General features: G+C 41.0%; 1 protein-coding gene across 1 annotated transcript in view; it reads right to left on the reverse strand.

Annotated features, from left to right (window-relative positions):
* Positions 1–1,085: 1,085 nt before the first annotated feature.
* The window catches only part of dapp1 (dual adaptor of phosphotyrosine and 3-phosphoinositides), a 33,220-nt gene continuing 15,801 nt past the window's right edge, over positions 1,086–18,504 (reverse strand). Inside the window, exons 5-9 of the mRNA XM_038728806.1 lie at positions 18,423–18,470; positions 18,167–18,229; positions 16,680–16,765; positions 6,017–6,104; positions 1,086–4,251 (exon numbers count right to left, since the gene is read on the reverse strand). Coding sequence (XP_038584734.1) covers positions 4,222–4,251; positions 6,017–6,104; positions 16,680–16,765; positions 18,167–18,229; positions 18,423–18,470 — 315 coding nt within the window. The 3' untranslated portion in view covers positions 1,086–4,221. The remainder of the gene's footprint in view (positions 4,252–6,016; positions 6,105–16,679; positions 16,766–18,166; positions 18,230–18,422; positions 18,471–18,504) is intronic.

An 18,504-nucleotide genomic window follows, 5' to 3' on the forward strand; every position in this document is an offset into this window, starting at 1 on the left:
GTGTTCCTTCGAAGATGCAGCCACTGCGCACTGAATCACCAAAATGCACAAAACTTTTGTGGTACATGTATCATCCCAAGACACACAAAAAAGTCTCTTGGAGCCATACCCGACATCAGTCAGGAAGTCAGCTATTTTGATTTGAATGTGCAATTACAGCCCATTTATGGCCTTTTACAAGTTCCGTACTTTAACAAACTCCTCCTAGGGAATTAATCAGATTGACTTAAATTTTCTACTGTGCATTCTAAAGGCATTGATGATGAAATGTTGTGCTATCTGTGAGTTTTCGTCGATGGGTGTGTCTGTGGCGTGGCGTCAAACATCAACTCTTCGCCATGACACAGGAAGTTGTTGTAACTTCAGTGTACATGCTCACATCTGAACCAAAATTTACGTGCTTGATAACTGTCCCGCCCCGAACACATCTACACACCAATATTATGCGGCCGCCTACACGTGCGAGGGCCCGCCCAACGCTGTGTGCAGCTTTAATTGTGTATGAATCCGTGTTTTAAGATAGATACATGTTAACTTTATGCAATTTAATAACTTAGTTGAAAATGAGTGAAAGACTATTGACTGACTTAACTGACTGTATTTATTAAATAAAATCTGGCAAGACCGTCAAGACCCACGGCAGAAAGTTTCCTGTGTTTATCATTTCTCAAAGGTTTTTTTATCTGTCCACATGCCCTGTGCCTGGAGCCTGTAACAGGTGTATTCAGCAGTGCCCAGGAGATGAACTGGCACTTCTCCAGCTACAGCTACCAGGCTGCAGTATGACTGGTTGATGCTGGATTTGAACTGGTGACCCTATGCTTCCCAAGCAGTCCCCATGGACTGAGCCTTCCCTTAAGGAAATTTAATAAGGCTAAATTCCCAGGCTGCAACATGTTCTTGTTAACTTTCACAGAGAGCTCTGCCTGCAGAGCCCTAAAGGCCAGTACCCACCCAGCCACAGCCTGCTTCCCCCTGCAGGAGATACAGACATATCTGCTGTCACACCCCCAGACTGCAGAGCAGCTTCTTCCCCCAGGACATGAGAAGCTTAAATTCATGCTCACCACATGTAAAATTGTTTATTTTTGTATATGATTTTATGATTTTGTATATCACGTTGGCTTTGTAACTACAAACTGCATCTCATTTTACAAACCTGTTTATGTCAAACATATTTACCTTGTACCTTGTAAATGAAAATGTTTTTGGTAGTTTTTGTTATCTACTGCCAGTGTGAAATAAAACCCACTGCATATTCTTATATAAAAAGAAGAAAACCTACCAGAATAGGTTTAGCTGTAGTTCCTCTGAAATTACTTCACGATCCTTGGCATTTCTCAGCTGCCTCTGCAGCTCAAAAATGTTGCAAAAATATTATTACACTTGCACATGTAAATGAGCTGCTAATGGTTCAGAACATAGTGGGACTGGCCATCCGTCGTTCTGTGGGCTGCTTGAGCAGCTCTATTGAGCAGCGAGAGAGATGCTTCGTCTGCACCTGAAGCCTTGAGACAAAACCATGTCCAACCATGTCCTTTCTGCAGTCCTCTGTCTGCATCTGTCCCGACTTTGTCTAGCTTCATCTAAATAACACGTGTGGTCCTCCATTTGTCTAAATTTCACTTCACTTCCTACTTCTAATAAACCAGATGACTACTCAGAGACTATATATTATTATTATTTCCTCTTGTCACATTGGCGGAATTCTACAAGAACAAAAACAACAACATAGTGACACGCTCTGTAGTGCGGTTTGTCCATTTTCGGCTACTGTAAAAACATGGTGGCGTCCACTTAAGAGGACCTGCGGTTCATTATGTAAGGCCTTTAGACACAATAAATCCTCAGAAATATTTCACACTGAACATGTAAAATACATTTAACATCTCACTGAGACTTATAATTTAGAGAAACATGATTTTTGGGTTGTATCTTTAATTGAGACATTACCTTGACAAAAGTATTAGTACTGGAGATAAAGGAACAGTCTGATAAAGATATTCATTGGGGCAAATAAAGGTAATATTAACAGAAAATTAATTTCCAGCATGTATGCATGTTTACAAATGGAAAGGGATCTTTCAACTATGTGGGGAAAAAGAAGGAAACATAAAATTAAGTGAAGATGACTGGTTAAACATATGTAAGACATAGACTAGCACCTCAAGCTCAGATTTGTGGAGGGAATTCACCTTGAAAAACATTTTAAAGGTTTTTCATTACTTCTAAAATAAAATGTTTACAAAGCAGCAAACCTGAACATGACCACTGCTGGAGAATGTGTGGTAATGCATCTGCTTATCATTTTCACATTTTTGGGTGTTCTCTTGAATCTGTTCTTACTGGGTAGATGTGGTAACAGAGACCAGGTCTCGAATTTATCAAGCTTCCCAGATACTTCTAAGAACACTGCAAAGAACTGACTTCGGAGTGGAAAACTTCTTGGCTCAAAGCTGTGCATAAAAGTTAGTTATCAAGCATCCTAGTCCTAATTTGAGTGAAGTGTAGGACTAAATCTTAAGTGTCAGTCTTAGTGCTGATTCACAACACTTTGCTGTGCCGCAAACAGGATTTTGGATGACGATGTCACCGAGGACCAATCACTTAAGAGATTTCCTTCTTTAAGAATAATAATAATAATAAAAGAATAACAATGAGATAAATTCACATTGAATGGTGAAATTCCTAAGAGGAGTTTATATATATGTTTAACACACGTTTAACAATAACTTTTTTCTCTTTTCAAGAGAATACATTCTGATATAGGCCTACAAAAGATAAAAAAGTTGATCTTTATATGAGTGCCATCAACTGCACCTACTACTCCTGTATTGCCGGCTATTTGCATGAACTGTGTCTGCTTCTGTCGGATTACGGGGGTTGTTGTTGTCAATGAAACGCGTGACAATGTGCGGAGCTGTAGCCTAAGTGCCATAAATTGTTTCCATGATCATTCGGCTTATTGATGGTTGTGACGGCCAAAATCATCAGCACTGCTGCGTCATCACCACCTTCAGTTTAACTGAAAACGCATTACTGCGTAAAGTCAGTGGTGAGATGACGTCCCTCACCAACTCACTGACAAAGATTATGCCTGCGCTGTCCAACCCCGTCTTATTAACTGTCTCCACAGCGCCATCACAAACCCCTACTGGCAGCACCTAACTACTTGAGAGACCTCTCTTTTATTCTTGAGTTTAAAAGTACGAGTAAATTTCATGAATTCTCAGCACTTAATACTAAAACGGCACTTTGAGAAGCTTGATAAATACCGGCCCAGATCAGTCATTAGCCATAGGCTTGATTTAATTTTAGTGTTTTGTATTAAGAAAACTTGCCAAGTGGGCTGAAAAAGCAGGACAGGTACTTACTGCAAATACTATTCGTATGTAGTTAAAAGGCAATAACCAAGAAATGGCTGAATAAGCAGCCTCAATCAGTCCCTGAATGGATAGAAATAGTTCAAGAAATCTATATTAAGGAAACATTTACTTTCTCACTCACAAAAATGTAAAGAATACCGGAAAAACTGGAACTCTTACTTAAATGTTGAATTGTATTTTATATATCTGAAGAAGAGTTTTGAGCTTTCTTTCTGTACAAAGTACTCTTAAAGGAGTAAAGGACCATACCCCCTTAAAAATACCTTAGCTTTGGCTGAGCTAAAGCCACAGATTATTAGAACCTATGACCTTGGATACTGGGGACCCACAGAGCCTTATATTTCCATGTATTTCGGCCTTGGCCTTGCCCCCCCACCCCAAGTGCTAGTCCCACATTCCACAAGCCGCAATGCTCAGTAGAGTTTTCTGATGACTCTAAGAGCTGGAGCTGAGAGCCACAGACCAGGCAAGAAGTCAGAAAGTATTGATGGACAAACACATGTGGGTTTTGGTGTTATAGAATAATGCTAGCAATATCCTTTAAATAATTGTTCAAGTAGATGTTGGTGTTAAACATACCAGAAACAAACATCATCTGGGGAAAAACAGCAAAGTATGACTCCTAACAGGAAAAAACGGGAAAAGAAGCATGTTTGAACTCAAGAAATATGTCATGAAGCAAAGTGAGTCACATCCAAGCTGTTTGCCTCCAGGGTCCCAGTGTTGTTCACACTCGTGCTTAATCTCAGGTTTATAATAGTGCTATTCCTCATTGTTCATCCAGCTGATGTGAAGTCTTCTCTGAAGGTGGGGCGGCTTTCCATCTCCAGCGTCTTCACTGACATTGACCTTTTCTTATCTGTGACTGGAAACAAACACAACTGATCCTTTAAATACTGTTACGTTTGTTAAGCCAAGTCAAGTCATCTTCAACGATTCTTAGTTGAATAAATGCCCCACTGAGTGTTCCAAACCTCTCATATTAGTTTGTAGTTGTTTGTTTACATTCTTCTAGCCTCATGTTACATTATTGATTGATGTCTGTCTTTTAATGCTTAAAACTTATATGAGTCACAGGTCCTATCTCTGCAAAAAATGAAAACATACTGTAGTATGTAGCAGACTGAAACCTCCAAACTGGGATGGCAATGGGAAGCGTTGGTGCTGGGTAGTTGGTATCTTATGTTGCTTCACGACATACCTGGGCTGGTACTTTTAAACTAAGTAAAGTAATCAAATTTTTCAAAGCTAAGAACCACTCTCACTCTCCCAGTTATTTAAGACAGACAGAGAGGAGAGGAAGAGGAAGAATTCTGACGATGCGCAGTTAATAAGACGGGGTTGGACAGCGCAGGCATAATCTTTGTCAGTGAGTTGGTGAAGGACGTCATCTCACCACTGACTTTACGCAGTAATGCGTTTTCAGTTAAATTCCTCTGAGGAATTTCACCATTCAATGTGAATTTAGATATGAGAATATTCTTAAAGAAGGAAATCTATTCAGTGATTGGTCCTTGGTGACATCTTCATCCAAAATCCTGTTTGCGGCACAGAAAAGTGTTGTGAATCAGCACTAAGACTGACACTTAAGATTTAGTCCTGCACTTCACTCAAATTAGGACTGAGATGCTTGATAACTAACTTTTATATACACCTGTTTTAGCAGCACTTCACTGGTTACCAGTCCAGTATAGAATTCAGTTTAAAATCCTGGTCCTTACTTTTAGAGCCCTGCACGGTCAAGTTCCTCCCTACATCTCTGACTTGATACAGCTTCATACTCCGACCTGTAGTTTGAGGTCATCAGGTTGTTAGTGGTTCCCTACACTCATTTTAAAACCAGAGGGGATCGTTCATTCCAAGCAGCGGCACCTAGGCTGTGGAATGCTTTGCCTACCTTTCTACGCTGTGTGAATTGTGTTGATTCTTTTAAAAAGCAACTGAAGACGCTGCTATTCAAGCAGGTTTTTAGTTAGACGTGGGTTTTTTTTTATGGTTTCTATTCTATGTTTTCCATTTGTATTTAAATTTTCTTATGCATTGTATTTTACTTTGTTGTGTTGTATTACATTTTATTGTGAAGCACCTTGTGATTTTTATCTGTGAAAGGTGCTATACAAATAAACTTTACTTACTTACTTAAAGCTCAGCTTTACTCTTAAGTCAGTTCTTAACAGTGTTCTTATGAGTAATTCTGAGAAGCTTGATAAATACGGGCCCAGGTCTGCATCTCTATAAAAGGTTTTAGTGGGACACATTTTAAGCCACACACATTTAGAGCAATAGTGTGCGCTAGTGTTGAGTGAAGTACATAAAGCTATGCTGTATTGTCCTTCCATCATATTTAGGTGTAGGCTGCATTAAGCTGATGACTCATGAAATAAATGTATGAACACGTACTGTAGTATGTTGTGACAATCATGACAATAGCAGAAATGAGAGGTCACAAGACGATCAGTGTTGAATTGAAGTCAGGAGGGCAGCAGGTTGGTCAGACTACTTATCTATGCGAGTCCACTGAAACTATTGTTTTAATAACAATTCATGGACAAAGTATAAGCAAATAATTCAGTGTTTTTTTCATTTGCTACTCTATGATATGGAGTAAAGCACTGTCTAAAACACCTCACCAGTTTCCACCTCAGGATCTTGATCCACTCGTCTGCCTCCACACCGGTCTTTGCACAGAGATAAAATGTCCTCTCAGGAAACACCAGGCTGTGGACACACAGAGATATGTAGGTCACTCTAGGTACAGGGATGAAGAGTCAACAGACCAAGATAGCGACTCACACCACGACTCCCCCACAAAAGCAGTTAAATTTTATTTGGATCACCTTACAACTTAAGAAAAAGAAAGACACAAACTAAGTGTTGGGCACATCCGATCCATTTAACATTACAGCCGCATTTCAACCGTCCCTGCCGCCGCTCGACTGCGGTAATGTTGACATTTACCTTCTGGGGAATCCCTCACCTAACATAGCCCAGGCTTGATTTCTCCTCGATTAGTGCATCTGAAAACAACAACAACCATCCAACATTTTGGCTGCGCAAAAGTAACAAACTGAAATTGTATCACTTGCTTCCTGGTTGGCAGGCAGCAGAAAATAACGTCTTTTTGTCCTCCAAGGGAACGTTTTTCATGGAATGTGACAACTATGAATTGGCCATTAAGACATCCTGATCAGCTGACCTGCTGAATACAGTCTATTCAGAATACATTCATGGCATTGGTTCACCTGACACTGACTGCAGGATAGACCAGCTGACCTGCTAAAGCTAACCTGAAAGAAAAATAACCACATTCCTGCAGACGATGAGAAGAAAAATTAAATCAAAATCCTTCCTTCCTGTTTGGAGTGATAACTGTGCAGAACACTGTATAAAGTAAAGGGGGTCAGTGGTTGTTACCTCTGTTCAGCTCATGTGCACTTCCCGTTCCCTCCCCGCTTCCTTCTGTTACTGCTCAGACTTCTCCTTTTTCAAACAACACAAAATGTCCGATTTTGCATCCATGGGGAAGTACTTTAAGTACCGAAGTTCACTAAACTTATGTTGTTTACCAACTCTAGGAATGGGCCACAAAATATCCCTTCAGTGGTTACTCTGAGGGGAAGTGAAAATGAGGTTAACACTTACAAAAACCTGGGCATTTGATTGATGCCTCCCTGACATTTAATTCAATTCAATTTTATTTATATAGCACCAAATCACAACAACAGTTATCTCACAGCGCTTTTCATAAAAGAGCAGGTCTAGACCGTACTCTATGATACTATTTACAGAAGCCCAACAGTTCCCACCAAGAGCAGCACTAGGCGACAGAGGCAAGGAAAAACTTCCTTTTAAGAGGCAGAAACCTCGAGCAGAACCATGGCTCAGGGTGGGCAGCCATCTGCCTCGACCGGTTGGGGTGAAGGAAGGAAGGAAGGAAGGAAGGAAGGAAGGAAGGAAGGAAGGAAGGAAGGAAGGAGAGAGAGAGAGAGAGAGAGAGAGAGAGAGACCTACACAATATACACACAGAGGTACAGACAGTAAAGGTGATGTTGCTATAGACTTAATGAAAAATGGTACAGATATTTATAGTAGTGTCAATGGTAACAGTCGTAATGTTAATGATTATAATAACAATAATAACAATAAGACTAGCAACAATAGTCGTTGCAGTAGAGGGTGTCGAGCAGGAACACGGGGGCAGCAGGTGACCCGCAGCCACAGATCCAGACTCCACAGCTCCAGAGCCAGAAAACCTGCAGGAAGTGATAGGAGAGAGGAGAGAGACGAGAAAGCACAAGACTACCAGAAAGGGGAGAAGTTGTGTTAGTAACATGCAATAATGGGATAAGGTTGCATACAGAGGGAGAGAAAGTAGAGGAGAGAGGAGCTCAGTGCATCATAGGAAATCCCCCGGCAGTCTAGGCCTATAGCAGCATAACTAAGGGATGGTTCAGGACTCACCTGAGCCAGCCCTAACTATAAGCTTTATCAAAGAGGAAAGTCTTAAGCCTACTCTTAAATGTGGAGATGGTGTCTGCCTCCTGAACCCAAACTGGAACCTGGTTCCACAGGAGAGGAGCTTGATAGCTGAACGCTCTGGCTCCTAGTCTACTTTTGGAGACTCTAGGAACCACAAGTAACCCTGCATTCTGGGAGCGCAGTGCTCTGGTGGGGTAGTAAGGTACTATGAGCTCTTTAAGATAAGATGGTGCCTGACCATTAAGAGCTTTGTAGGTAAGAAGAATGATTTTAAATTCTATTCTGGATTTTACTGGAAGCCAATGCAAAGAGCTAAAACAGGAGAAATGTGATCACACATGTGCTGTCCCTAGTGAAAAAACTGAAGCTAAAACTGAGTTATCATGTAAAAATATAACTCTGCTCAGAGTCTTCATATGGTTGCCATAGCTTACCATGCTTCTTTGAGGTTCACTACCAGCTCTGACTCACCACTGTGACTTATACTCTCGGGTTCCTGTTGTCCCCATCCCCCACCCCCGTTCTCTTGCAGGTGCCGTCCTTTCTCTGTTTGTGTCTGTGTGGTGTTTGTGTCCCCAGCCCCATGTCTGTCCCCTGTCCAGCCCGGTGACAAACTCAAACTCAAACAAAAAAAACTCTCTGGTAGGATGTCCAGAGAGTGGACCCTTAGGCTCTGTCACTGGTACACCTTCATATACAAGGTAATTCTTGGTCTGCTGCCATACTAACTACAACACTCTTTGCTTTCTCAGGACTTCTTTATGCTTTCTGTACCAAATACCCATACCCAGAAACTGTAAAAAGGGCACTTTTTGCTATTTCACTATTCTGCTGGGTAATGAATTAAAATTTTTAATTGCAACAAATCGCATGATTTTCTTGCTATTAATTGCATTATTATGCGCAAAATTGAATAATGAATTATAAGGTGCTTTTTACCAGCAGTATTCCCTTTACAAAGTAGCAATAAAATATTTCTTACAAATCTCAACCTAAACATCAATGTAATCAAATCAAATATTAAACCAAAGCTATTTGCCACTGCCAGGGCGTTACCTTTTACTTTTTGTACGTGATGCGCAGCACAAATAATTGGAAGAGAGACTGATCCTCGCTGTTCGTGAGTTTCCAGAATCTATTACTGTTTACTAAATAGGACATTAGCAGGAGGGAATTCGCATGGCAGAGCATCCCTGCAAAACTAGATGAAGGTAAAGTTATGTAGCCTATAATTTTAACTTAAGTTAAATAGGCTCCAGCTGTGTAGAGCACAAAAGCTGTTGCCATGGTTACTCTCAATAGAGCGCCTGCTTTTTATTGGCGGAGCGCTGTCTTACTTCTCCCACACGCTGCATCCTGCCAAAGCCTCCTGCCACGGCTTGTTCGGATGGCTGATTTGCAGGCAGATCAACACCCCCCCTCCTTCCTGTGACCCATGGTTTGACTGGATGTGTATTTTTAAAATAATAATAATTAAAACTGTGTTAACGTGTGATAAAGTAATTGTCAGCGTTAATTAATTAAAGCATTAACGCGATAACATGTTCACGCTACGCTGAAAATCTAGGAAACAGCTTCCAGCGACCCTGCGTCAGTGTGGAGAGCCTGGAGACACTCACTAACTACAGGAGACCATCCTCCAACTTTGCTGGTACTCAACGACTGGCAGACGAGCTGAATTGATTTTACTGTAGGTTTGAGAAGCCCACAGTCACACCAACTTCAAACAATCACCTTCCTCGACTGCCAAGCTCTCACCCCCCCTCTCTGACTCCTCACCTGCACCACAATCATCCCAGTCCCCCCGTGGACTTCAGGAAGAGCCCCCCCACTCTGCCCCCCATCACCATACTCAACAGTTCTGTGTCTGCTGTGGAACCCTTCAGGTTTCTGGTTTTCACTATATCTCAGGACCTGAAGTGGGAGCCCAACACTGACACCATCATCAAGAAGGCCCAGCAGAGGATGTACTTCCTGCGCCAGCTCAGGAAGCTCAACCTGCCTAAGGAGCTGCTGATTCAGTTCTACACAGCCATCATCCAGTCTGTCCTCTGCACGTCCATCACTGTCTGGTTTGGATCTGCCACCAAAAAGGACAGGAGCAGACTACAATGGACAGTCAGGACTGCAGAAAAGATCATTGGTGCCAACCTGCCCTCCATTCAGGACAAAGGCTACGTTCAGACTGCAGGCCTTAATGTTCAATTCCGATTTTTTTCCCCAGATCCGATTTTTTGTTTGACAGTTCACATTATAGTTTAAATGTGGCCCATATCAGAGTGTGAACTGTCAGCGGCCTGAAAGTGACCCGCATGCACAGAAGAATAACATGACGTCACACGCAGCATGCTGTTGCAGGCTACAGAAGTAAACAAGGAGCAACATAGCTCCGGTTAGCTCGTGGGAGAGTCCCATTTTTCATTGTCCTCTCACGGGTCACATTTCTCCCGAATTACAACTTTCTGTTCTTTTCATTACATGGACAACGCATCTGCCCCACAACTCATTCCCTCATTCTCTCTCTCTCCCCACTCTGTGTCAGCTCGGACAAATAGCATGCACGTAACTCAGAAGACAGCTCCGGTCCGGTGGATTTCAGGTATAAGAAAGGGAATTTGTGAGCAGATGATAGCGAGGTAGAGAAGGAAGAGAGCCAGGCTTGAGAAAGGCTTTTTGTGGAGCTTTTTCGTTCAGTGCAGCCCTGTCTACAGCAGAACAGCTGCTCTACAGTGACGTCAATTCTGACCTGAGTGTCCAGACTGAGGTCGCATTTAAAAAGATCAGATCTGTATTGGATTTGGACCACATTCCGAACTGGAAAAGATCAGATTCAATGTGACTTGGCCTGTTCACACTGTCATAAAAAGATCAGATTTGAGTCACAGATTAGCAAAAAAAAATCGGATTGGGGTCACATCGGCCTGCAGTCTGAACATAGACATTTCCAGAGTCAGGAAACGGGCAGGAAACATCACTGCAGATCTATCTCACCCCGGACACAACCTGTTCCAGCTTCTCCCCTCTGGTAGGCGCTACAGAGCACTGTACGCCAAAACCAACAGATTCAGGAACAGTTTCTTCCCACAAGCCGTCTCTCTGATGAACACCTTCATGTACATAATAATAATGGTAATAATAATTTACTCCTGCATCCTTTGCACTCTGCTCATTGCACTATTGTCTCAATCTGTCTATGTTGTTTTTGTTTATAGTGTGTATATATGTGTTCTCTATTCTGTAGCCTTTGTCTGATTTTATTACTGTATTATTGTGTTATTGTGTAAGTAAGCACATCGTGAGCAATTCCTTGTATGTGTCACATATCTGGCAAATAAAGCTGATTGTGATATTCTACTATAATACTACAATATCATACACTTTATTCTAAGCTGACTTGTTTAGATGTCTTTTTGATGTAAAGGGTTAACTGACAATTAAAACTGTTGCAAATTAGTTTTTTTAAAGCTACACCGCCTAGTGTTTTGAAATCCCCAATGTCCTCTCAACATATTGATTGTGTAACTCAACATGTCAAGGAGGAAATTCCATGCTACACGCACTGTGGCTCAACCTGCTGTTCAAAGCTTTCAAATCATCTTACAGTCTGTGTCCCAGTTCAGGGGCTGGCTGTAGACCACTAAGGCCTAACTTTGTTTGACTTAACTTCATTGTTAATGAGACAGCCTGGTCTACAGACTTCCTATCAGCGCTGCTCTTGTCACCTAGCAACCTGGACAGCTGCAGTTGACAATCAGCACACAACTGTTTAAAATATGGTTAAAAATATATAGTATATATAAAATAAAATATTATAATAGAGTAAATCGAGATGCTTCACCATTCAGATTAATATAACTAATAACTGATGACGTATAATAACAGATTTAGCTACCCAGCAGGAGATAATGTAATTAAATGGGCTCCACCTTTACCAGCTGCAACATTAAAGTAATGAGCATATTGATACATCCATAATTATAATCAAATAATATACTATATATTATTCTGAAATGGTGCATTCTGCCAGTTAACTTTTGGTACTTGAAGTATATTCTGATGCCAATACTTTGTACTTTTACTCAAGATTTTGAATGCTTTTACTTGCATCAGAGTACTTTTACATTGTTATTGGTGGCGCACAAACAGATCTGCATTATCACCAGCACATCCTCACCACCTGCACATATGGACTGTGTAAATTAAAAATGTCTGGAAATAAAGCAGGACAGCTCTCGTACAATCACTACTCTCCATCCTCATCATCAGTCCTCATGATGCAGCCAAACATAAATAAAACCGACATTAAAAAATGTGTTCACCTGTCAAAACTCCATCTTCAAATGATTTCCCAGGGTGGGGGAGACCATTGACTGAAGCCATCATTTTCTTAAGACGTGAAGTACTGACTGCTGTAAACGTATAAATACTGCGTGACACTCGTGCGTAATGCTGCATGGCTGCGCTCTGGCTCTGCAGTGGAAAACGCGTGTGGAAGGATTAGAGAGTCTCAATCTAGATTCCTACAGTTGTGCTCTTGGATTTGTGTGCTGAACTGGGTCCAGCATTAGACAGACCAACCTGGCGGAATCGAGCCGTCCTGGTACAAATACAAGTAGACTATAACCACTGTTTGGCAGCAGCGGGAGCCGACAGGTGTGTGTCTGATGGGATCAACAATATATAGTGTTGTTAACATTCAACCTACAGTCTTTGTTTAGAATAATATAATTCTGTTAAACTCTCAGAAGGTTCTTTTGTTTGTGCATCAAACAATCTGTTCTTTCTAACTTCCACCTCACAAGCACCTCGATTTCTGTATGAGAAAAACTATTTTCCCATCTTTTTTGACATCCACTTTATGTCAGACCATGTTTTCTTTATTTCAGACAGTATGAGTCTCTGAGCCTGCTGCATTGACTGCCATTGTGACTCAAACGCCACTTGTTGCTGAGTTCAAACCATCAAATTAAATTAAATGTGCGCTCACTTTCACATTGATTGGGATATATAAAGGAAAGGTGTGCAGGACCTGGCGTACGCCTGGTTTCATATATGTGGATATTTCTGTGCGTACGTTGTTGTGAACAAACAGTGTGGATTTGTGCATTTTATATTGAATAAATCTGGACTACTCCAAATTCTTTTCTTTCTCCCAGGGAGAGAGAAAAGGAGGGGGTGAGATATCAATTCAACAGACGGCTGAAGAGACCCCAAAGGAGGAGGTGAAAGGTTTGCTTTCCCTAAGTGCTATTTCTGGGCAGTTCATCGTGAAACTGGCCACCTTTGGCCGCAGCCGAGATAAGCCTCAGTGCCTGACTGTTAAAATTACAAAGAAACACTCACCAGAGATTAGCTTTCTCCTGAACAGCCCATCGGAACTCTTCTTAAGAGAGGGCAGGAAACCCTCAAGTGCCCCCCACAACGTAACCATGGCAACTGACCTCCCTCTTTGTTTGATTACCTCACATCAAAGGATATTCTCCTTTTCACAGCCAGATGCAAATTTGAGGAACTCCAGGACATCAGGAGACACTGCCCTGAACTTTTTGGGTAAACAAAGAACTTTCTCCTCAAAACTCAAAAGCATTTGAGGGTTTAATTAAATCTTTTAGTTACTTGACTCTCCACTCCAGTAGTTATGTTACCATGTTGGTGTTATTTGTTGTTGGGAAAGAATCTAAATAAGTTATTTTTGCAGTGTTTACTTTTCAGCAAGGATCCCTGACCTTTATTCAATTTTTGTTGTAATCAATGCTTTATTCACAACACATTCTGACACTTCCTTTAGAATTGATGATAAAGAAATGTCATCCTATACCCGATTAATTTTCCAGCTTGAATTTAAGGTCAAATAACTAAATTCATCAGCTCCTGGGCAGAAGGTTGTTTTAAGGTGAAACAAAGCTATCGTCATGTAACCCGAGCTCCCCCAAGTGGACAAAATAAGTATTACATGCCATCGTCTGCCATCGTCCGTTTAATGTATAAATGTCACTCTGTATTTACCTGTCCATAATCTGTATCTTGCTTATATTCTCGTGTAACAGCCAATATATCCAGAAAGCTAGTTAAGGTCTCATCTGTGATTCCTATGAAATGCTAACTTTTTAAGGTCTAACTACTGACAATTGTTTTCCTTTTTATCAAGTGCTTAAAACTAAGAGCGGTACAACCATTTGACAATTAAGGTTTGATTGTGGGAAGATATTTGATTACAATATGCACCAATAGATTTTTGATTAACTTTTAATATGTCTAAAGAAAAACAGTCTCTCAGGAAACCGGAAACAAGCCCCCCCTCTGGGAAACAAAGGACTGCCCTCTGGGAACCACGCCCCAACAGACAAAAGCAGCGACACACGCTCTGTCGCTCTCTCTTGTCCTCTGCTTGTTCCTGGCTCTCCAACTGCGCTTCGGCATGTGCCCAGCATGCCCCTCTCCCGGCAACGCCCCAAGAACTTCGACCCGGCGCAGCAAAGGTTTGTTCGTTTTCAAGCTACACACGCGAAGTGCTGCGACCTCAGCTTTCCCTCGTTTCCAGCAACTTAACTTTTAACAAAACAAAACAAGTAATCAGTCCATTAAGTTACACTAGTTTAATTGAAGAACGACCAAGGTCTTGTGTCTAGAAGTACATTTGTGAGGTCAGGAACAGATGTTGGACGAGAAGGCCTGCCTCGCAGTTTGCCTCGCAGTCTCCCCTCTAATTCATATTGGGTTGGGGTCAGGACCCTGTGCAGACCAGTCAAGTTTCTCCACACCAGACCCACTCATCCATGTCTTTATGGACCTTGCTTTGTGCACTGGTGTGCAGTCATGTTGGAACAGGAAGGGGCCATCCCCAAACTGTTTCCACAAAGTCTGGCTATTGTGAAGCATAAAAGTTCCTTTCACTGGAACATGGGCCAAGCCCAGCCCCTGAAAACAACTGCACACCATAACCCCCCCTTCACCAAACTTTGCAGTCAGGCATGAACCGTTCTCCTGGCAACCGCAAAAACCCAGACTCATCCATTGGATTGCGAGAACATGTCTCCACTGCTCTAGTGGCGGCGTGCTTTACACCACTGCATCCATTTGTGTGGAATTGTTGATATTTCTGTCTGATCAAAAGTGTTTGTGTCAGTTTCAGTTTTCTTCCTCTGATGAAGAGCAGTGCGCTCGTCTCATCGAGTAGGCTACAAGTCAAATTACTTATTTATGTAGGCCTAACTGATTTTTAAAAATGGCCCAACCATCAATCGATAAAGCAGAGGCCTATACTGACATTGGGCTTATTTATATAGCACATTTAAAAAAACAAAGGTTTACAAAGTGCTGAACAAGAAATAAAACATACACTCAATTTGACCTGTGGAGGTAGCTCATTCCACAGTTTAGGGGTTGCTGCTGAAAAAGCACGGTTGCCCCTGGTTTTTAACCTGGTTTTTGGAGCGACCAGTCGAAGTTGGTCAGTAGACCTAAGTGACCGTGGGGGGGTGTAGACTTGTAAGAGGTCTGAGATGTAGTGAAGAGCCAACCCATTCAGTGACTTAAAAACAAACAACAAGATCTTAAAATGTATTCTAAAATGGGCTGATATATAGATATAAGCTAAAAAATAATAAGCTACTGATTACTGCATTACATTCTATTAGATTTTTATTTTCTGAATTTTCACCTGCCACCTAAATTTTGTCTAAGACATTTCCACCATAAATAGGTGCAGAAAATGTCTCCAGAATTCAGGTGTTTAATGCTCAAAATCTTCTGGGGGAGGACCCCTTGACCCGAATATTTCATCAATAAATATTTCTTAACTGAATTCAGATTAATTAAGCTAATTTATCATTGAGGTGTAAAGGTGCCATATGCACATTTAAAAAGACTTCAGGCATGCCTGCATGTATGTAGACTCGGCTGGGATTAAATTAAATGAGAAGTTTGATCTACAGGAGAAACATATCTGACAGCCTTACTGCATTATATTACACTATATATTCTTATTTTGAATTATCACCTGAGACATTTCCTCAATAAATTGGTGCAAAGAAATTCACCAGAATCCTGAAAATTAAGTGTTTAAAGCCCAAACTTTTCAGGGGGAGGGCCCCCAGACCCCCCCCCCAATTTAATGTATTGAGTGTTAATTATTATCAATAGTAATTATAAAATTCACAATCTCCATCAACTGCAAGATGCTATCCTATCAATATGGGCCAACATTTCTAAAGAATGCTTTCAGCACCTTGTTGAATCAATGCCATGTAGAATTAAGGAAGTTCTGAAGGTCAAACACAGTATTAGTATGGTGTTCCTAATAATCCTTTAGGTGAGTGTATATATAATTTACTGTTGCTTTATAGACATACTTTGGGTAGGCGGCAATGGAGGGTGGGGGTGTTAAAACATGAAAGATTACTGTGCTGGGCTGAGCCCCCAATGTCTCGAGGTGAACAGGGAAGCTAATCAGTGGGACACTGTGGGTGTGTCAATGCTCAACACTTCACATGACTATTTTTTTGTTCTTTACACATACTAAAGACAATTTGAGTAGTATGTTACAGAACGTAATAGGTTACAACATGAAAATCCATCAGAACTGTCCTTTAAATGCACACTTTTCGGTTTTCTAATTTATCAGGGACCATAGTGTATGGGGCTCAGTTTAGCCGCAGAAAATAATTAAAGGCACGTTACTTCATTTAAAGATAGAGACTGGCTTCTATTGAAGGATGAAACAGACACCGGGGGTTGGGTTTTAATTTACACATTTATGGAAACTCCCTAATGACACACCGTATCAGTGCATATCACTGACTGACCATCACTTACCAGAAACAGTTGACTCTATCCTGAGAGTAGTCAAACTGGACTGCAGAGCAGGCTCTCAAGTCTAGAGTTCGTATGGGCTCCACACACTGCAACGGAGACAGTCCAGATTACACATACATACTACAATCTCAGACCCTGTTGTTGTTAGTCTGATGTGATAACAAAACAGTTCAAATGTAAAAGTACAATAATTTATGACACAATGTGATGTGTGAAATGGGACACCCTGATAAGCTATCTGAAGCTTGAGAATAGGGTCTCAGCAGGTAGAATCCGCATGTGACAAATACGAGTGCATGTAATATACAGTAACATGTACAAGCTACGAACACCAGGACTACAGATACTGCCATCTGCTGGTTCCCTAGTAAATCACATTAAGCCTGTGGCAATGAACCTTGGTGTTTGGTTTGATAGTAATTTAAATTTCGAGCAGCACACCACAAAATTTGTTCAATCATGTTTTTATCAACTTAGAAATATAGCAAAAATTCGATCTATGTTAACTTTTAAGGACACCGAGACCATTTTACACGCCTTCATCTCATCACGCCTGGATTATTGCAACAGCCTTTTCACCTGTTTAACCCAAAAATCTATTGATGGACTCCAGACTGTCCAGAACTCAGCTGCCAGGCTTTTAACCAGAACAAAGAAATATGACCACATTACTCCTATTTTAGCTTCATTACACTGGCTCCCAGTATGTTTTAGAATTGACTTTAAAATTCTATTGATCACTTTTAAAGCTCTTCATGGCCTCTCGCCTTGTTATATTTCTGACCTTTTAGTCCCATACGCACCAGCACGTACCTTGAGATCCTCGGGCAGAGGTCTGCTATCTGTTCCAGAGTCTTGACTGAAAACTAAAGGGGACAGAGCGTTTGCTGTCAGGGCCCCGAGGCTCTGGAACAGCCTGCCCGAGGAAATCAGGTTGGCTGAATCAGTGAACTCTTTTAAGTCCCTTCTTAATTATAGGAGAGCCTTTCCCGATCTTATTTGACTTTATTTTATCCCTTTTATTTTATTGTATTTTACTAATTTTATATTAATTTTTCATGCTCTTGTTTGTATTATTCTTTACACTTGTTAAAGCACTTTGTAACTTGTTTTTGAAAAGTGCTCTACAAATAAGGATTATTATTATTATAATTATTATTACTAACCAAAGACCCAAGAAACTAAAAAACTACCAGACAGTTATTTCATCAGTCCAAACATTGGACAAATAGGTAAGATACAACAAAACATATGGCACATGGAAATAACAGTCCAAACTGTTGGGTTTCTGTTGATAATATCACAAAGAGTTCAGTCAAGACCTGCTCTGTATGAAAAGTGACATGAGATAACTTCTGTTATGAACTGGAACTATCTAAATAAAACTGAATTGAAGTAGCTGAAACCTAATACAACTGCTCTAGCCACACACTGTCACCAAAAGTTCAAAAGTCAAGTTGTGAAATAGCACCTGAAGAGAGACTCACCATTTTGTCTTTGAAGTATCTGAGTTCATATCTGTTGAGTGTGAACCACCTCTGTTTCCAGTTCTGCAAAAAGGTGTAAATGTGGATGTATTTTAAATATCACCTAAGTCAGGCCTGTGTCCAAACTTACAACCACATGTTTCTGAGAGTTCTGCTCCTCTACAGTCACATAACATTTTAAACTGCAATCGCAGAAGTGCAGCTGAAAACAGACTCCTGATAACAGCTGGTGGAACACCTCTGCAGTTCCTCTTACCTTCACAATTGCTCCTTGTTTGACCAGATAGCCTTCCTTTGTGCCCAGCTGAAAAAGACATGACTTGTGTTAATAGAAAAAT

Source organism: Micropterus salmoides, unplaced genomic scaffold, assembly GCF_014851395.1.
Source record: "Micropterus salmoides isolate LMB-PRFRI ecotype aquatic unplaced genomic scaffold, ASM1485139v1 Ms_hic_scaffold_19, whole genome shotgun sequence".
Taxonomy (NCBI): Eukaryota; Metazoa; Chordata; class Actinopteri; order Centrarchiformes; family Centrarchidae; genus Micropterus; species Micropterus salmoides.